This window comes from Macaca thibetana, chromosome Y (assembly GCF_024542745.1).
Source record: "Macaca thibetana thibetana isolate TM-01 chromosome Y, ASM2454274v1, whole genome shotgun sequence".
Lineage (NCBI taxonomy): Eukaryota > Metazoa > Chordata > Mammalia > Primates > Cercopithecidae > Macaca > Macaca thibetana.
The window spans coordinates 5816978-5838629 of record NC_065599.1 but is presented as its reverse complement, the minus strand read 5'-3'; the positions used below and the strand labels follow the sequence as shown (position 1 = coordinate 5838629).

The window sequence follows — 21652 nt, the reverse complement described above, 5'->3', positions numbered from 1 at the left end:
ACCTGGGAGGCAGAGCTTTCCTTGAGCCAAGATCAGGCCACTGTACTCCAGCTTGGGTGACAGAGTGAGACTCCATCTCAAAAAAAAAAAAAAAAAAGTAGTAGTGTTACTTTACAAACCTCTATGAAAAGCAAAAAAAAACCTGTTAATCTTTATGACCTGCTTGTTGATTGTCAGATATACAAAATGTACAAAAGCATAGAGGTATGGAAAATTGAACTTTTTAGCACTGTTTGGTTTTCTTTGCTTGATAACATTTAACTCTTCAACTTTTTTGCTTACTCTCCTTCCCTCTAGTTTGTGAATAGCATAATGGAAGAAGCTGGAATTTGTGGGCTAAGAGAGAAAGCGGATATGTTGTGTAACTCTGAATCAAATGATATTCTTCAACATCAAGACTCAAATTACAGTGCCACAAGTAATAAGCATTTGTTGGAAGACAGAGAAGGCAGTGACTTTATAACAAAGAACAGGAGTTGGGTGAGCCCAGTGCACTGCACTCAAGAGTCAAGAAAGGAGCTTCCTGAGCAAGAAGTAGCCCCTCCCCGTGGTCAACAAGATTTACAATGCAACAGGAACAAAGAAAAAGTCTTAGGTAACGATCTCTGGTCTATGATTGGATGTTGTCACATACTAGTCTTTTTGTTTTACATTTTCTGCAGCATGAGTGATTATGAACTTGGCCTGTTTGGAGGTAAATGTTGCCTAGTAAACTTGTTTCTTCAGTTGGTTTAGTCCACCTATCATCTCCAGTTGTCTGTAGGGAACAAAAATAGCAAAATAAGCCCATTTATAAGAAACTTAGTTATTTCTCTGTATAACAGGAACTTATGTTTTAAGAAACTTTGAGGCCAATTTGATGTCATTAGTATTTGATTTACCTTGCTTTTTGTATCTTTGAAAATGACCTAATAATTAGTGTGAAAACAATATGTATGCATATTTTGCTTAAAAGATTATTCACTGAAATTTAGAGAGGACATAATGCTATCTGTAGTTTAGAGACAGTTAAATAAGACTGATTTTTAGAATTTGTTTTATCTCTTTCACTCTGTTAGCTTGACGATTAGGATTAAGAATATGATATGTCAAATTTCATGACTGAAATCTGAAATACCTTAATAGTTGTCATCAGTGTTTCATCCTTATTATACTAACATATACACTGATAAGTGTCTTATATATATGACTGAAACTTGCAATTTTTATTCTTAATCCATTTTCTGTTACCTGGGAAAACTAAAAAATGTATAGTAATATATAAAGTAATTGTAATTCCTTGAAAATAAGACAGATATCTTCAAAACTGATAGCCCCAAATATATGTGTAAAATATAGCTTGAAGTTAAAATTGTTTAAAAAGCTTTAAATGAAAATCTTTATGAAAATGCCAGTTATGTTATAGTTGTTTTTTACACATACACAATCAATAACAATGTTATTTATTCTTTTTTCTAGAGAGACAGGGTCTTTCTCTATCACCCAGGCTGGAGTACAGCGGTACGATCATGGCTCATGGCAGCCTTAAACTCCTGGGCTCGTGATCCTCTCACTTCAGACTAGAGTAGCTGGAACAACAGGCATACAACACCACTCATGGCTAAATTTTTATTTTTATTTTGTTGTAGAGATGGGCTGTCATTCTGTTGCTCAGGCTGGTCTTGGTATACTGTCCTGTAGCAGTGTATGTTGGCTACGTATACTGGCCTTGGCTTTTTCAAGTGTCAGGATTACAAGTGTGAGCTACTATACCCTGCCCAGCATTTCTTTCTTAGTTGACTTTGCTGTGAATGAGAAAATAATTTAGTACTAAAATTTTATGTGCATACAAAAGTATTATTTGAAGTCAGCCTGTTTTCCCTCAACCTACAGTACTCTGTAAAGCATACCAAAAGTCAAGGTTTTCTGAAGATTATTTTTTTAAAGAACTGTGTTATATATGAGAGAGAACAAATCAAAAGGTACCTATCTCCATCTTTACCAGTAGAACCTTATTATGTATTTTGAAGCACCATTTGACTGAATTTCAGCTACTTGCTTGTCCCTTCCAAAATTATTATAGTACTCTTTTAAGACGTTTCCTCAAGGGAAGAGCCATTTTGACTTCCTTTTCTTTGATCTAAACCTAACACCCAGAATATGCTTAGTAGATTATCCCAAAACTATCATAACTTGTTTAAGTTGTTTATAGCAAAAGTTACATATTACAAAGAGTTATGAGCATCTTAGGCAGTGAATAGTAACTGAATATCCTTCTATAGTTGCCCTTCCCTAGCAGGAAGCCTTATTCCTTGCCCTTTTACATATCTTAACCTAAATACTGGTTAGGCAAGAGTAGTTCTTAAACTTGCAGTAATTACCTTTCACTACGTTTAAGGGCTAAATGGCTAGTAGTGGTACTTGGTAAATTAAGAAATTGTTAAGGCTAGAGGAAGTACCTGCTAAATTTTCAGAAGTTCCCTGAATTTAATAGGTCAGTCTGTTTTTAATTAGAACTATAACATTTTACTTTGAATGTCTTAACATAGAAGTTTACATAAAATTTACAGATTGGATTGATTTCAACCTTCTTCTGGTACTTTTTAAAATCTTATTAATCATCAGGAAAAGAAGTGTTATTACTGATGCAAGCCCTAAACACTCTTTCGACTCCAGAGGAGAAGTTGGCAGCTCTTTGTAAGAAATATGCTGATCTTGTGAGTATTTATTCAATGGAGAAAGGACCACAGAAAATAAAATATATGTGTGCTTGATAAGATTTTTAAATATTATTTTGATGTAACTTTAAATGTAAAATGATATTTTATCACAAAATTGAAGAAAACAATCTCCTTTCTTTAGTATTTATGATTGGCGTGTGTGACTTCATCTTATGAAACGATATATAGAACATTATAATACTTTTTAAAATGTGAAACAAATTTCCTAAAAGTCAGCCTTAGTATTCTAGATCAGCAGTTGTTTTTTTGTTGTTGTTGTTTTTTGTTTTTTTTTTTTGTATGCTTAAGATTCCTGACAATTGGGAGGAAGTGGTTTCTGTATTTAACGTTTCCCAAAGGAATTCTGCAGATTCAAGCTCTAAACCATTCTTGATTAAAATTGTGAGTGAGATAAAATTGTTTAGTAAAATTGTACTGTGGCTCAGGAAATATTTATTTAATATCTACTATATGCCAAGCATTGTTCTGTTTTCCATTTTCCAAGAAAATTCACCTCTTCTATAGAAGAGTTATTTTGACCTATATGATTTGAAACAAAATTCTTTTTTCAGAGACTGTAGAAACATTCTCAACAGGGAAACCCTACCAGCCTTTGTAAAGCAAATAATGAAAAAGATACAGAACTTTTTGAAGAATCATGGGAAATTTTTTATAATTAATGTAAATGCTAAAATTCTGTTTTGTGAAACATTTATGGAAATTATCACTGTCAGTTTTTGTACATTTTCAAATGATGTTAAAGCAGCAACTCCATATCGTAAATGCACAAAACAAATATTTAGTTAATCAACTCCAAGAATAAAGCTGTAACAATAACAATAATAGTTACTATTCTCTCATGTGGTTCATAGTTACTTCCACTTAGCTGGCATCTTCAAGTGCCACCTACTTAGCAGCCTGGCACTTTCTGATATATAGAGAAGCAGGAATCCCTGAAAATAAACGTGAATAGCTTAGAACTGTCCAAAAGCAAAGAGAGTAGAAAATAAAATTGTTGATTGCTCTGTTCAGGAAGGGAATGCTTCCATTGGATATGGAAGCCAGTCTCAGTTGTTACATCAGCCTGAGGTAAATCATGTGAGAAATGCCAGAAAAAGAAGACAGCAACAAAGAAAATAAAAGAAAGACTGACAAAAGAATTGAATTTCTGGTAGAAAAAGCACTGCACTAGAAGGTTAGATTTCCTAGCAGTCAGCCATGAAAGGGTTAGGGAAGAAAGAGCAAATTGACTGCATAGTGTAGCTTGGTCATCTAAGGTGGTTCTCAAACACATAGAAATCACACAAGGATTGTCAAATTGAAGATTCTGATTTAGTAGATCTGAAAATGCACTTTGTAAAATTGGCCACGGTAGGGGTGAAAGTGACTAAAATACTGCATTATTTATTTATTTATTTTATTTGTTTTATTTTAGTCAGAGTCTTGCACTGTCACTCAGGCTAGTATGCCATGGTTCAGTCACAGTTCCCTACAGCCTTGAACACCTAGGCTCAAGCAATTCTCCGGCATTAGCTTGCTGAGTACCTGGCACTACAGGCATGCACCAGCATGCATGGCTAATTTTGAGAAATTTTTTGTAGAGATGGAGTTTTGGTATTTTGCCCAGGCTGGTCGTGAACTCCTGGGCTCAAGTGATCCTCCCACCTCTACTTCCCAAAGTGTTGAGTGAGATTACAGTCTTGAGCCAGCATCCCTGGCCAAGAAAGATGTTTATAATAGCTATAAGAATATTGCCTGCAAGGATGTTTGATAGGTTTCTTGATATGTCATTCTCTTTTGAAATGTTTGCCTTGTCAATGTTTTATTTTTCATAAAAGCTTTACTCAAGAATCAGGATGACCACTATGTTACCTAGTAATATAATTTGGAATCATTTATTATAAATCTGAAACTGACTGGACTGATGAATCTTGAGCACTGCTTATTGTGTTTTAATTTTAGTAGCTGTTTCAATAAAATAGCTCTTGTAGAATAGGAAAACTATATCATTTTTCATCTGAAATAAGCTTTTGATTAAAAGATTAGTTTTTCCTATTAATAAAAAATGGAGATTAAGATTGCTTTTCTTGCTACACAAAATTATTTACATACTTTCCTCTCACTAGAAAAGAGGGGAGTATAAAGTGTTCCACGGCTGTAATTGCAGTGCATAGAACTATAACTCAGATTACTATACTTCCTAAATGTAAAGTGGTTATTAATTTTAGCTGGAGGAAAGCAGGAATGTTCAGAGGCAAATGAAGATTCTACAGAATAAGCAAGCTCAGATTGTGAAAGAGAAAGTTCACTTGCAGAGTGAACACAGCAAGACCATCTTGGCAAGAAGCAAGCTAGAGTCTCTTTGCAGGGAACTTCAGCGTCAAAATAAGACATTAAAGGTTAGTTGGTTTATTTTACTGTGTTTCAGGAAGTATTTAGGCTGCTTATATAATCACCTTGTATCTACTTAAAATAAATTCTTGCTCTACATCTTTTAATGGGAATTAGTTGCTATAATGGCTACTCGTTAACTGGCTCAGGTACACTTGTGCTGGCAGATCAGATTCCTAAGCAGAGGACTTTGTAAACATCTTAACACAGAGATACCTTGCTTTTTGCTTTGCTTGAGCTGATGCTGCTTGTGAAATAACTCTAAATTTAAGACTCACTCTATGTGAATTTTGGTTTCAGATTCAAGGGTAAGCTCTACCTTAATCTAGTGTATACTTGATCACAGGGAATCTAGATGGCATTGGTTTTTATGTTCACAGCTCTTCTGCTTAAAAAGCTCAAAGTTGCCAGACTTTTTTTGTTGGTCTCTGGTGTAGTTGGTTACCATGTCCTCTTTTGGTAATGAGTGAAAAACTTAGCTGAAATGAGAAACCAGTAGCCATAGTCAGTGTGAGTTTGAGAAAGAAAAACACATTGTAGAGCTCTACTATAAAAGTTAATAGGATACATTTCTAAACTACATTCTGCCATCCTTGGCTATTTGGTTGCTAAATACTTTTAGAATATTACTTACAACTAGGCTGATTATAACAGAATAAAGATTAAGTATGACAGCTTGTCTCAATAACAAGTAAAAAGCAGAGATCCTGGAAAGAAGCTGCCATCCATCAGAGGAATTTGTCTGACTTTGTGGTATTGCCAGGGGGGTGTATAGTTGGAGTATTATTTTGATGGTGTGGGATCACCCTCATCACAGTAAACTCTCAAGAACATAGGACAGCTCGTGAAATCGGTTCTTACTTGTAAGGTTTGTGTTTATTTTTCTTGCTTTTGAAATATTGGATTTAAATATAATAAAAGTAGATAGCACTGTTAATATTTAGACTGTATTGATAACTGTGTAGGTAAAGGTCTTTTGACACTTGTATCCTAGTAAGATTTTGAAAGTAAACTTTGTAAAATAATGATTTAGTTTGTCCCTTCCCTGTTATAAAGTGGAAAGTGTGACTCAGAATGTAGGCTGCAAGATCTTCAGGCTGATGTAGGATGATATACTGCCTAACCAGTGAGGATGACATTTGGGAAAATAATGTGGCAAAAACTGTGTGGAGCAGCACCTCATTTATGTGTAATTATAATATAGTGAATATCTGGATCAACAGAGAATACTTATTTTATAGTAGGGCATTTACTATTCTCTAATTATCTACTTAGAAAAAGCTGCTTGCTTTTAAAGGAGAGATTTCTGGTCATAAATAAAGGGGAGGAATTATAGTTTGAAAGCAACACATCATGGGAGCAATAAATGAATACACATAGCAATTACTTCTTTTTTGAGAGTTTTACCTATAGATTTACACCTTTAACTTACATTATTTTGGATAATAAGGAAGAATATATGCAGCAGAAAAAAGAGGAGGAAGAAGGTCTTAAAGAAGTAACTGCACATTTCCAAATTACTTTAACTGAAATTCAAGCCCAGCTGGAACAGCACGAAATACACAATGCCAAAGTGCAGCAGGAGAACGTGGAAATGGAAGAGAAACTAAAGAAGCTCACTGACCAATATGCACTGAGGGAAGAGGTAAACGGCATTTGGTTTGTTTCTAGACAGCTGCTCACCAGTAGCAAAAGCTACACCCTACCCAAAAGTAAAAACTCTTTCACAGGACAGTATTTTAGAACTTCTGTGTATGCACAGTGGAAATTACATGTTTCTTTGGAAAAGAGTAGACACCTGTAAACAGAATGACTAAATTGGAGCATCACTTGGCCCAAGTGTCAGTGGAGTTGGATAAGTGAAGTGATTCCTAGGAGATGTGTACCACTTGTCTCCCATATGATGCCACTGGATTGTCATTATAGCATACAGATATTTTTCTCTTATGCAGTCTAATAATATAGATTTGGTCCCCAGATACTCTGTATCAAATTTCTGTGACAATCTGAACAATATAGATAGGAGAATTGTGCTATTTGTGAGAATAAGGAACCTACTAATAACCCATCACCTAGTCATATTGTTTATGTAATCAATGAAGTAAAAAGTTTGTGGAGGACTCATAATTGTTGAACCTGGTCATTGGAGTTATTTTATACATTGATGTGGAAGTTGTATGATGTCTAAATCAAAAGCAAAAGGTGATTACCTGCTTATTTGTTTTAATTTTTTCTTTACTTTTAGAGGTCAAATATATAGGGTAAGATTTCCATTTTCAAAGCATTAATCCCCTTTATTATGCTTTAAGCTAGCAAGATATATATTGAAATCCTTACTTAGTAAATTAAAATTGAAAATAGAAAGTGACAATGTAAAATTAATAAACAATAAATATTATTTTATGCATATCAAAATGTTAATTTACACCTTTTCATGCTACTTTTGAAAACATTTTTCTTAAAGATTTTGAATATCTTTTAAAACCATTTTCCTCTGTTTCAGGAACGTTTCAAACTTATTATGGAAGTTGCAGACTTACAGTAGAATATATCACTTAGCTTTAGCAGTTATTTACTTTTGTTTCTAGCAACTCTTGTTTCCATCTATTTTTAAACAAATCCAAGATGTTATATCATTTTATTTATTACTGTTCAAATGTGCATCATGAAATAAGATTCTTTTTAAGCCATAACCACTGCACTATTTTTAGACCAAAAGGTTAAACAATTACTATGTAATCGCATACCTTGTCACTCTACTGCTTAAATATCTGTTACTTCTCTTTTTCTTCGGATTGTTTACATCAAGATCAAAATAAGGTTTATACATTTTATTGTTTTAATATGTCTCAAGTCTTTTTAGGATGTAAGCTTCCCCCCCTTTTTTTTTCCTTGGAGTGTATTTATTAAATAAATTTTTTAGGCCTGTATAGTGAACTTTTAAAAATTTGGTTTATTTTATAAAGCATGTTGTGAATGTCATCAGTTTTTTTTAAAAGGACCCTTTAAATTCCATTGTTTTAAATAATGGTATTAAAAATGATTAATTTTATTTTATTTTTTATTAGTTTACTATTTAGGATTTATATTATTTTAACTGTATTAAACTCTCCAAATTTGCTATAGAAGTAGCAGATTGAGAGCGTACATATGTTCAAATTGTACTACTTGTAAGTCTTGTTTAGATATTATAGTCTTTTTCTTTTATTAGAAAATAATTGAATAATGATAAAATCAGTTGCAGATTAAGACAGATTATCTGTTGCAGTGTCCTCAAAACTTAATTTAAGTACATTGTTTTCACCTAGCATTTCTTCCTTCACAGAATCCCATGTGTGAAGGGAATTCCTAACGAGTTTATTTCATATATGTAAGCACTTAACAATGTAGCTTTTAAATAATAACATGATTTTACCAAATGTTTAATATGTGCCAGACATCAAGCACCTTATACAGTTTAATTATTGCATAGATTTGGACAGCAACTCTGCAAGTTAGGTATGGTCATCCACCTTTGAAGATAAGGAAACTGTTTCACAAGGAGAAGAGCTTGTCCTGGACCATACAATAAGCTAGGATTTGCTCCAGACCATTTTTTTCATTTTATCAGGCTACCTACAATTAAGGAATTTCAGAAGGTTTTGTGAACAAAAAAATGTCCAGAAATTATGTGTGTAATGAATGATTTTGATCTCCTCATCCATCTTTTTCTTGATAAAGTATCAGCTTTTTTTTTCAGTGTAGGGCAGAAGCAGGAAGCACAAATATTGTGATGGAAACAGTCTACCTCTGATAGGGTGGGGCATGGGGCAGCAGTTAGAGGGTTGTGCTCTTTCCAGTGTGGGATAGTTTGCAAGATATCTCGTAGCCACTTCTGCAGTGACAGGGACAGAGGGAGTCAGTATTCTTAGCTACAGTGGTAGCAACAGAAAAGAAGAGTAAGCAGGGTTCTAGAAATTTGTGTTATGTTTTCTCCCCACTGTTTTTCTTTCTTTGGTTAGTGATGGAAGAAATTCTGTTTTCCTGTAGCAAATTAATAAAGCGTTCAAACATAAGGAATTACAACAACAGCTTGTAGATGCCAGACTTCAACAAACAGCACAGCTGATAAAAGAAGCTGATGAAAGACATCAGAGAGAGAGAGAGTTTGTAAGTTCTACTTCTTGAAGAAAAGAAAAAAAAAGATTGCCAAAATTGTAACCAAAGCCATTTAAAACAAACTCCTCACTTAACATAGTACCAGAAATACAATTTTGTTTCTTACTGTCTGGATTTGGGATATGTGAGAGAGAGAGAGAGAGAGAGAGAGAGAGAGAGAGAGAGAGTGTGTGTGTATGTGAATATATTAAGCTGTTTCTGATGAAATTTTCATATGAAATTTACTGGAGATAAGATTAAATTAGTGGAAAAACAAAATAATTTTGCTTTCTATGTGGTGGTCACCAAGTTAAAGAATTGTGCCAGTTATTAGGCAAGTTAGGCCTTGAGAGTTAGGGACAGTTAACTTAGTGAACTTAGCGAATATGAGACTTCTACCTAGTATTACATTTCATTTTTAAATAAGCAACTTAAAAATTGGTAAATGATTTGTTTACTTTGATTGATTATATTCTGGTATAATTTTCTGACAAAATTATCTGTGTCTTAGTCAGCATTGTTGCTAGAATATGTATTCAGATTTTGTCTGCCCATAATTGAGAACACAGAAAAAATCTCATTTGAGTATATGCATTTACCCCATGGAAATGAAACTGTATTCTATGAATGAAAAATTTGACAAATGATTTTCATAATGTGGTGTATTACATTTTCTTCATTCAAGTAATGTAAGCCCTGAGTAGCCCTGTAAGCATATTGTGAATATTTAGTTCCTTCATGTTTTTCTCATTCAAACCTCTCATATTGAATGAGTCCAGGGTTCGGAGAGATGTTTCACACAGCATGTCTCTTCAGTGCAAACTGACAGGTATCAGTGCACAACTAAACTTAATTGCACCTTTCAATTTGGAGTATACATTTTGTATATATCTATGTATATCTATGTGTACATTTTAAGATATGTTTAAGGCTTATTTACATAATATGTGACATTTTACCTCAGAAATTCAGTGACTGAATTTCATAGCTGCTTACTATGCGTCTTTATTATCTATGTTTCTGAAAAACTCAAATATTAATTAATCTCTTTTCTTCCTTTAGCTGTTCCTTGCCTGTGGTTTTAAAAAAGTGACCAGAAACTAGGTCTCTATTTTCATTGCTTTGCTGCATATTCTTTTAACCTGCTCTTGTCTTTTACAGAGTTGAGGGGCTTTCTAAATAACCTAGATAACGTCAAGATTCTTAGCTGCATTTTCTGTCTGTATGTGTAGATGTCCAGTTATTTTCATGTAAAACATAATATTTCAACTCTAAGTATTACAAACTTTATTATGCTTCTAGGCTACTTTTTCTCCTTAAGCAATTATTCCTTCATTCCTAAGTGTTCACCAGTGGAGCAGATAAGAGATACAAGTAGTTGGAAATTGAGATAATTGGGTTGACCTGTCATTATTGCTAGGATAATTACTGGAAGATTAAACCTATCTGTTTGATATTTTGACCGTGTTTATAATTGTTGTTAGTATTCTGTCAGAATGTTTCTGTTTTCTAGTTGTTAAAAGAAGCAACAGAATCGAGGCACAAATACGAAGAAATGAAGCAAGAAGCAGCACAACTGAAAGAGCAGGTAACTTAACAACAGAGAATAGCAGAATTTATGTTTCTTTCTTCCCAGCTACAGACTAGAACAGAGGATTTGATCTCTTGTCCTCTTGGAAACTTTCTCTTCTTTTAGGGTGACCAATTCATTCTGATTTGCCTTGATTCTTTTGTTTGTTTGTTTGGCACCATAAATGAGTTTTATTCATTTTGGCACCCCTACTTCCAGGTTGATTGTGATGGCTGATAGTGATGGCTGTTTTGAAGGTCAGCTTTCCTCTGTTCCAGATACTTTTCTAAAACCTTTAGAATTTTGTCTTATGGGTAGCTACATGTAATCTTAAAATATTACAAATGGCCAGACAGTCCTGCTTCACCAAAATATTTTGTGTGTGTATGTACGCTTTCTAAAAAAATATTGGGGCTGTCTCCAGTTTTCAGTCTAGACACCCATAGTGTCCCATTCTAGTCTTTGCGTGCTTTTATTGTTTGAGGTAAAGGAAACAGATACTTTCTAAGGAAAAGTATCAGAAATGTTGTGCAGAAAAAGCGTAGATATGTGTGATTTTCCAGAATATTGCAATGGAACATCTGCATTTTGTGTACTTGATGTGAAAGCTCTTGATTTAGGATACTGCAATAATAAGACTATTGTTAGTCTTAAATTGAATAAAATGAAGAGATTTTGGAGCAAAGTTGGAACAGTAAGCACCAGATCTATCTCAGAAGACAGCAGTATTAACAACCAGTCACAGAGTTAAAGTAACCAAGTGAAGAAATCAAAGCCATAGGATAAAAAAAAGGATATTACCAAGAAACTTACCATTAACTGGCCTGATCTAAAAGTGAAAAAAAAAAAGAAAAAAAAACTTTTCTCTCATTTTGTTATGGCTTAAAGCTTTCAATTTCATAAAACAAAATAAATTCCATAAAAAAAAATGTTGTGGTTCTCACCTCTGAAAGTTTACTAATTAATACCAACCTAGTCTTCATAGACAAGAGTAGTTAGGTGTTTCTTTGTATAATCATCCTTGTAATGCTAAAATACACTAACATTGAGACTGACATACATCTTCATATGTACCCCTTGGAACGATGTTTATCTTTGGGAACAGTTTATCATGTAGCCATATTATGTGAAGCAGCCAGTTGATAGTGAAAATTTAGGAGACGTTGAATATCAGAAGTCTGTTGAACTTTCTATTATGTAGAAATTTTAAGCCCTTTTTATATCCCTACAGTTGTCCATATAAATAGAGATGAAAATTAATGTGGAGAACTTATAAATTCCCCAGCTGGCTTTGGAAGATGTTCCTGAATGTAAGAGTCATTGATAATGCTGTCAAAGAAGTCACCAGAGGACTCTTACTAAATTCCCTGCCAGCTCTGTTTCTCTCATTAATAAAGCTTCTATTTATTCTATTTCTGTTAGTCAAGAGGATTCTGTGATTTGTACCTTGAAATCACAGAATGTTCTTGTTTAGCTACAATTTTTTTCCTTTGCTGAACCTCTTTTTGTGGTACCTAAACGTGGCTGTCTTTCCCAAGAGTGTCTTATTTTCTGCTGTTAAAACATGTCTTTTCCCAGGATTTGCTAGTGATAGTCAGTCTTTGTATTGCCTTGATGCACTGTTTTATAATCTAGCCATGGAGGCAGGCCCCGATATGATGGTAGTTGCCACTTACTGGCTATCCACTCTGGGCTACCCACTTGAACTTTCAGATGCGACAACCTTTACCTGGATGTTTCATCTTTATAAAATGGACCATAACCAAACTGCTAATTTCTAATGGCCAACCACCACAAGAACAGCTCCCTCACTCTGCCTGAACCACTGCTATTGCCGCCAACTCTAGGCAGATAGACTCAGAGGCTCTGTCAGTGTCTGCTAACAAATTATGGGTATTCTCCAGTTTGCTCTACATTTCTTATTTTTATTTGATAAATATTAGATGTACATATTTTGGGGGTACCTATGATATTTTGTACCTGAATACAACATGGGTGAAAATGGGCAGACATTAAGTGAAATAAACCAGACACAAGATGACAAATATCATACATTCTTATAAGTAGGAGCTTAAAAATGATCACAGGAAGGTAGAGTACAGAATGAAACTGAAGATTGGAATGGTAATAGAGAAAGGGAATGAAGAGAGGTTGGCTAATGGATGCAGCTATACGAATAGATAGGAGGAATAAGTTCTAATGTTCACTAGCAGAGTAGAGTGATTGTGGTTAACAACAATGTAATATTTGTTTCAACATAACAAGAAGAAAGAACTTGAAATGCTGCCAACATGTAGAAATGATAATATTCAAGATGATGGACATACTGTTAATGGTTATTTGATCATTAAACATTGTATACAAGTTCCCCTACATTTCTGTGCTTGCTGTTTCTTTTTATCCTGGTCTATGCCCTTATCTTTCTATAAGCATGGTTTGGCTGCCATATAGCTCTCTCTTCTAGTTTAATATCATTGGTAACTTTGTTTGCTATCTTCAGCACCCCTTAATCGCCGCCCCCCTTACCCTTTCACACGCACACACACAGCATGCTTCTAAGTACCTTCTTTATGGTTATTCCCTCTGACTGTGAGTGGGCTAGGTGCTGTCATTCTCTCCTTTATCTTATTTAGGTGGCTCTGTTTAATATCCTTAATACAGCATTGGTGAAAGTTGAAAGGCAATGTTTGTGAATATTCTTTTATTCTATTTTACTTTTCTTGGGCAAAATACTTTATTCTTCTGGGCCTGTTTCCTGAAGATAATGTAATTACATTAAGGTCTCTAAAGGATTTCTTTCTGGTCTAAAATGAAATCATTCAGCTCGCTTTTGAAGCCTAAGTCAGACATTATGTATATGAAGCTTTCCCTAAAATGTGGATTTCTTTGAAGTCCACTGTATTGACTCCTAATATGCTTTCACCCCTACTTTGCTGAACCTTCTATTTTAAGTATGGAAAAAGGTAACTAAATGTAACATTCTGCTTGGTTTTCTGCCGTTATTCTCCGACTTAAAATGTCTATGATGATGGGTTTAAAAGAAAATTGCTTTTTCAACCTCTTTTAGGTTTTTTTCTTAACTGTACTCCTACTAATTTTCTCCCCCATCGAACTGTTCAGCTTTTGGTTTATTTTTCTGCATACATAAAGGAAAGAGTTAGCCTTAATATTAAAGTAAGAACTAGTTGCCTTCAAGTAAGCTAAATACTCTAAAGGGATGCTCTTTTTATAAGAAAAGTTTTTCAAATGTAAGGAGACTTGGTAATACCCAAAGCATTATGGTTATATGAAATTCACAGCTATAGCACTATACTTCAGTTTGTATTACATTTGATGGAGTAGAGCTAATAAGTGATTTTACCTTTTGTTTGCTTGTTTGTTTTGTTTTGTTTTTGTGAGACAGAGACTGCTCTGTTGCCCAGGCTGGAGTGCAGTCGTGCAATCTCGGCTCACTGCAACCTCCACCTTCCGGGTTCAGGCGATTCCCCTACCTTCACCTCCCAAATAGCTGGAACTATAGGCAATTGGCACCATACCTGGCTAATTTTTGTGTTTTTTAGTAGAGATGTGGTTTCACCATATTGGCCAGGCTGGTCTGTAACTCCTGACATCTTGATCCACCCGACTTGAGCTCCCAAAGTGCTGGGATTACAGGTGTGAGCCTCCGCACCTAACCGTACATTTTAACATTTACAGTTAATATGATTAAGACAGTGAAGTTTCAGTGCATTCCAGTGGGTTATAAAAATTTCAGGGATATATTCTGCAGTCCAGGGATTGAGTGCGTGCTTCTGTTGTTTTTCAGTCATTTATCAAACCTAATGTTTATTTATATTAAATTTTTTGAAAGTTATTATGTTATTTTAAAATATTTTGGGGTTTTAAATTGCTTTTCTGAAACTCTGAATATTTGATCATTTTTTTTCTATAGCTTTTCCTTTATATGGATAAGTTTGAAGAATTCCAGACTACCATGGCAAAAACCAATGAACTTTTTACAGCCTTCAAGCAGGAAACGGAAAAGGTATCTACATATTTTTAATAGAATATTATGTAAAAAGTAATTGATATTAGAGGCTATTTTAAACATAACTGTGGCCAAGCATGGTGACTCACACCTATAATCCCAGCGTTTTCGGAGGCCAAGATAGGAGGATTGCTTGAGGAGAGGAGTTCGAGACCAACCTGGGTACCATATTGCTACAAAAGTAGAAAAAAAAAAAGGTCGGCAGACATGGTGGTGTGCAGTGGCAGTCCCAGCTACTCGGGAGTCCCAGGAAGAAGGATTATTTAAGGCCAGGAGGTTGAGACTAGAGTGAGCCATGATCATGTCACCTTTCAGCCAGGGTGACAGAGGGAGACCCTGACTCTGAAAGAAAAACCAAAAAAAGCATAATTGCTACTTATGTGAGTTTATATTAATCTTTTTTTCTTTCACCAGCTTATTCAGGCATTTTGCCCTCAAGTTGCCCCGGAATATTAATTATCATGACATTCTGAGACTTCTATTATAATTAAAGAGAATTCTTCCATTAAGGACAGTTTATTTGTAGATCATTTTTGTTTAGTCACCTCTCTTAATTACTCAGTTCTTTCACATACCCTTATGTAAACTATACATTTTATATAAAATTATTTTAAAAATCCAGGCCACGGAAAGTAGTGATACATCTTGGTGGGAATAGCTTTATTTCTCAGGACCTAGCTAAACCCGAAATGTCTTTACTCTGAAATTTAAACTCTCTCTCTCTCTATATATATATATTCACACAGTATACAAGATGTATTCTTAATACAAAATTTAAACTGGTTTTTAAAATTAGGTGTAGAAAAATGTTCTGGATTATTCCAGTTCAGAATACAGGCTAAAATAGCAATTTTAAAGAGCAGAATTATCTGTCGCCCTAAATAAACAGATAGCACTATGGTTTGGAACATGAACTCTGAAACTGATATCTCTAACTTGCACTTTATGACTTCCTTAGGGTGAGTCATTTACCTTGGCATTTCCCTATTTAAATTGAGATTTTTTAAAAATGTGCTGATTGGGAATAGTACAGTAGTTATGTCTGGGAAATTCATAGGCATTCAATATATGTTACTCTTGATTATTATTAGATCTTATGTAGTTGAGTTTAGTCAGATTTGAGCTGATACTTTCAGTGCTATAGATGATCCTATAACAAGTTATTTCCATAACACATCTTTCCATGTCTTTCTTTTCTCATGGTTAAAAATAAAAAGAGCAAAAACATCTAATATACTTCAGTCAATGCTTGGTTGTATAAAATACTCAAATTACTATCTTCATTACTTTTTAGACTTACTAATTTGGAGAATTCATTGAGTTACAGATTAGTTCTACCTGCCTATCCTTTCAGTTGTGACTCCAGTGGAAGTGGAACTGTTAGGCACAGTGAAAATGTTAGATGGACTATAGCATATGCTCACTGTTGAAGCAGAATAGAGTTTAAGTCCTTTCCTTAATGGTTGTAAAGATCAGTGTAGTTCAGCACCTAAAGCTCTTCCCATGGGTTTTGTACGAGTTTGACTTGTGATACAGTTTTGTGTGTTAACCAAAGCGCAGGACATTTGTTCTATCTTAACCTTATTCTTCTTAACATTACCTGTATTTCGAATAAAGCTGGTTGAAGGATATACCTAAAGTTTATCCTGAGTTTTTGGGGATTTGGTTCTTATAGTATAGGTTCTTCCTCCCCTTATTTTTGGACCATTTTGGTCTTTAGCAAAATGTGAAATAAAGCAATCTTGTGAATTGAAAGGATAAATGAAACTAAGGATTCAGAAATGTTAATATCTCTTTCCTGATTACTTACCTGAATTATGCTACCTCTAGTTCTTACCCTGATTTGCTTTCAGATTCTTGAGCTACTTTGGGGCTGAGAGTATATAAAATAGTCTGATAGATAGTTTATCATTTCTCCAGAAAACTCATGGACATTTTTTCGTATATGTTGGGAGTAGGAGGTCTCAACTCTACTGTTCACAGCTGAGCTAAACTATACACTATTGTTAACTGAGAGAGTTCAGCTACCATGTGCTCATTCCTGTGAAATTAAGGACAACAAATTTGTTTTATTTTAATGTGAAACTTCTGCTTTGGTTACTGCTGCTTTTACCATAGGAGCTTCTGAGATAAGCTTTACTAACAAAAGACAAATACCACTTAAACTCTTATAAAGACAACACAGATGTCAGCTGGTTGAGAAGAGTATAGTGATGGAGGAAGGGAAGAACATTGTAAAGTTATTTCTGTGGTGGATCAGGAAATGAAACTTAGAATTTAAATTTATTATTATGTTGATTCACAGCTGACAAAGAAAATTAAAAAACTGGAAAGAGAAATGGTAATATGGTGTACCAAATGGGAAAATAATAATAAAATACTTCTGCAAATGGCTGAAGAGGTAAGAAGGTGTTACATGACAAAATAATGGTTACTTACTTATTTCAGTATGAAGACTAAGTCATTATTTAGCCTTAACTAAATAACCTCTGAAAGTGTGTCTTTACCTTCAGAATTGTACCTAACAACTACAAGTTTTATTTATATACTTTCATGCAGCGAGTTAGATTTTCTTGCATATGATTAACTTCTTTGCCTCAACAAAGTTATTATCTCAGAGTTTTGTTGTAGAAAACTTTATTGTATCAAGATTTTGCTTTCCTATATAGCAAAGTTGAGGTTACACAAACTCAGCCTTATCAAACTGACTTCCCTGTAATGAAATTTTTTGCTTCATTAGTTTCTAGTGTTGCCCAGGAATTTGCATTTCTAGATATTCAAGCAATGCTGATATTCTTAGTTCAGATTCTATGACTTTGACAGTCACTTGCTCTACATTTAGAAAAGATAGCTTTATTCAGATTTTCCCCTGAGAGCATTAATTAGTACCTCATTTGCTTTTCTACCTTGATTTATTCATTTCCAAAAGGCAACTAAGTACATTTTTCCAAGTTTGCTTTAAATATATCTGAGATGCATACCATTTGCAGTCACTTAAGTTTTATTTTGTAAACTTAATTGGACTAATTATAACATTTCATAAAAAAATGTTGGAACATGCTTTTCTCAAAAATGGTAGAAAGGAAGAAAAACCCATGTAAAAATAACTTTAATGAACTCTTACTGCTGGCATTTTTTAAACATTTTCCCAAGTTATTTTTATTATACCAGTGATAATATTTATAGCAATAATTATCATTTAATGGTAGGTATTATAATGTATAATGAGTTGATTCAGTTAGATTTCACAATTTACAGTCTACTCAGTCATCCTATTAGACTTCAGTAATGACATAAAATGGCTAAAACTATTTATATTTGGGTAGAAAAACTGCAAGCAGATAAAAATAGCATCTTCCCTTAATAGTTGGATATGATTTTGTTTTATGGTCTTTATATATATATATTTTAGCTCTTTACTAAATAGCTTATTAGATGATAGAAAAAGTATAATATAGCTTATTTTAATATCCTAGTTAAAATTGACAGTTATCACTTTGAAATTTTTTTTCAGAAAGCAGCTGTGCATTCCCTTGGTGAGTTATTTTATATAAAAAGGAAATTAACAATTATAACATTATCTTTGCTTCTATAGGAAAACTTATGCTCGCATTTTTGATTAATAGCTTTAATTTTCTTCATACTTCACTAAGTCAACTTAATACTTAAAGTCAAAAGGTCCATTCTGGTTACTTTACAGAAAATAACAGAGATAATTTTTATTGCATTGCATAAGGATAATTTTAAATATTTAACATAGCACTATATAGTGAGGTTTAAGATGTGAATACAAAGCAACCTTTTTTATTATGGCTCAATTTACTGAATTTTGGATACAGTAACCTAATGATATTTAGTGAGGCTACATAAATCTTTTTTTCTTACAGAAAACTATTCGTGATAGAAATTATAAAGTTTTTCAAATAAAATTGGAGCGATTAGAGAAGCTGTACAAGGCTCTTCAAATAGAAAGAAATGAGCTCAGTGAGAAAGTGGAAGTTCTGAAAGGGCAGGCCTCTGTGAAAGTAGCAGATGCAGATTTAGCAGTGCCTGTGATGCATTCCTGTGCTGACCTGGATTCTTCCAATATGCTGAACACTTCCTCTAAAAGAGCGCCTGGAGTCCGCTTGGAGGCTGACCCCAAAGGAATGAATGAGGCAAAATGCTATTCCAAAGGCCCTCTCCACGGGATCGCTAGGCATTGATTAAGATGAAGTATGATCATTGTATTGATGGATATATTTTGTGTACATATTTCTCTTTTAGTTGTAACTATTGGTTTTGTATGAAAATTTCCTCTACTTTTTCTATCATATCTGTATTTTTTTAGAACTACTGGACTGTATGGTACAGAAAACTTCTTACCAATTTCCCCAACTATGTTGCACATCAGCCTTATTTTCCCCCTTTATTGGAACGCATGTTTTCATTGCCTTGTACTTTCAAAATGTATGTTTGTGTATTCATTACCTTAATTTGAGACTTTTTTATAATGGTTTCCTAATGTGAAATCAAATACTAATTTAAACTCTGGAGCCCATAATATATATATAAAAGAAAATATGAACTGATTAATATTGTCACATCATTTAAATGACAAGTAAAACTCCAATGGATTAAGAAACAAGCATGGCATATTTGATTCAGATCAGGTTTTTAACAATATTTATATGAATTGCCAAATTGATGTGACTGTAAACCTTGAATTCCTCAAAATTGGCAGAATATATTTTTTATATATATATATATATATATCATTTAAATGTACATGATGTTAAGAAAAACCAAAACAGTAGCATATGCAGAAGTTACTGGACCAATAGGCTTAATGTTTATGAAACTGAAAATTGTTCTGCTTTATTTCAGGTTATCAATATCTAGATCTCTGCACTTGGCATGGAAAATTCTGTACTATTTATTCCTTAATTTTTCTTTTATTTCAGTTGCTCATGTAGCTTAATAGTTTTACGTATATTCTCTCATCAGATTTGTGGTCTAATAGAGGTAGAAAATGGAAATTTTCCCGGTACTTAGAAATATGGCACTTAGGAAGAAGTCTGGCATGTGAGTTACATATACAATTACCCTAGTGACTATGATAATCAAGGGGGCAGATAGCAGAGGAAAATAAGTTAACATTAAATTTGACAGATTTTATTATTTTGCCACAATTAGCAAAACAAAAATACCTTCTCCCGCTTATCCCCCAGCTTTTTATAAATATTCCATTCAGGTACAAAACAAAATACTGGACCCACTTCTTTCAGGAGATGAAGATACCTTATATACTCTAAGGTTAATACCAGCAGTCATAGTTTATCAGAACTCTGCTTGATGTAAGCTCTTAATGTTATACTAAGGCAATTTCTTAGGCTGTGAAACTTCTTTGTGGTACTTGTTTTGTGTGAAAGGTAAATTTTGGGGAGAAAGCAGTGTAATTGACAGAACTTGGTCCGTTGTTTTTGGCATAATGTTTCTGTTAGATATCCTGTGTTATAACACAATATTAAGAAGATCTGGATTGTATTTTGGAATTTGGTTTCCTTTCAGAATTATTCCTCTGGCTAGCAGTGGAAACAACAACAACAAAACCCAAAGGAACCCTTTGCAGAACATTCCTTTGTAAATGGCCCTGTGGCATGCCCAGTATCTGCAGTGTTCTAGAATAGTAGTTGTCAAAACTCTCTGTTTGCTTAGGCTGCAGAGTTGAACATGTCCATAAATGTATAGAATCTGACCCTGTTTTTCAGCCTTGTTTCTGGACACTGTAGCTGACCAAGAAAATGTTTAAATGTTGAGATAACTTAAATTGTTTTGTTATATCATTCTGGAGTTGTAATATGTATAGTGGCAGGGAATTCCAAGCTATAGAAAAAACATGAGTATAGAATAACAGAGTGTGTCATCTTCAGATGTGTTTTAATATATTTCTTGATAATGAGACCAGTATTTCTAAGTTAATGGAACTGTTTTATTACACCTGATAATCACAGTTCACTTGTCTATTGCAGAATTATCTACCTCTTTCAAACTGTAAATGAAAATAACTGTGAAAAAAAGGATACAGTACTGATAAACACACTGCTTTGTTTTTATCTCACCTCTTTTTTAAGGATATGATTTTATAAGAGGCAGTTAGTTCTCTTTTGCTTTTCAGGACTTCTGTAGAGTATTTTTTTTTAACCTAGTATGAATTTTATTTTACCTACTCAACTTCGTTCAGCTTAACTAAAGATATAATGGTTAATGTAATAGTCTCTGTGTATTCTTTATTATGAATGTCACCTTGACTGTTTAACAGTCAAGGTCAAAAAGAACTGTTGGAAAAAGTTGCTATTTCTCACACCTTAAAATGTAGTTAATAGCACAACTTAAATATGCATTACCATGTGGTTAGTTGGCAAAAATAATTTCATTCAGTCAAATCTCTGTTAGCATGGCCACTCCCAAACTGCCCTTTATAGTAGGTAACTTTAAGATTTCTATAGTTTAACTTCTGGCAAGACTTTTAAGAATCACAATACCCAAGAATTTTTCTACTATCAGTTAACCTTAGTCTATCCAAATTTACTTGGAACTGAATAGATATAAGCAGCAGGTGATACTTGTACAAAGAATTTCAGTGTCTTATTATTAAATTAGTCATGAGTGAGTAAAAGTTAATATAACATTATGTAAACAATTAAATAGCTTTTACTTTCTAGACCAGGGATTCCAAACCCCCAACTGGTAGTGATGCACAGCAGGAGGTGAGCAGCAAGTGAGCAAGTGAAGCTTCATCCCTGCTGCCAGAAAAGTTGGGGACTGCTGTTCTAGACAACCCTGAAG

General features: G+C 33.8%; 1 protein-coding gene across 4 annotated transcripts in view; it reads left to right on the top strand.

Annotated features, from left to right (window-relative positions):
- The window catches only part of LOC126947165 (gamma-taxilin-like), a 40961-nt gene extending 20318 nt beyond the window's left edge, over positions 1-20643 (top strand). For 3 of the 4 annotated variants that reach the window (XM_050777891.1, XM_050777892.1, XM_050777890.1), the window contains exons 2-10: positions 298-595; positions 2605-2696; positions 4928-5098; positions 6541-6735; positions 9120-9239; positions 10741-10815; positions 14729-14821; positions 17130-17225; positions 18712-20643. In XM_050777891.1, coding sequence (XP_050633848.1) covers positions 313-595; positions 2605-2696; positions 4928-5098; positions 6541-6735; positions 9120-9239; positions 10741-10815; positions 14729-14821; positions 17130-17225; positions 18712-19029 — 1443 coding nt within the window. In that variant the 5' untranslated portion in view covers positions 298-312 and the 3' untranslated portion in view covers positions 19030-20643. Of the gene's footprint in view, positions 1-297; positions 596-2604; positions 2697-4927; positions 5099-6540; positions 6736-9119; positions 9240-10740; positions 10816-14728; positions 14822-17129; positions 17226-18338; positions 18361-18711 lie in introns of all 4 variants that reach the window. The other variant, XM_050777893.1, reaches the window with a different exon arrangement.
- Positions 20644-21652: the final 1009 nt, after the last annotated feature.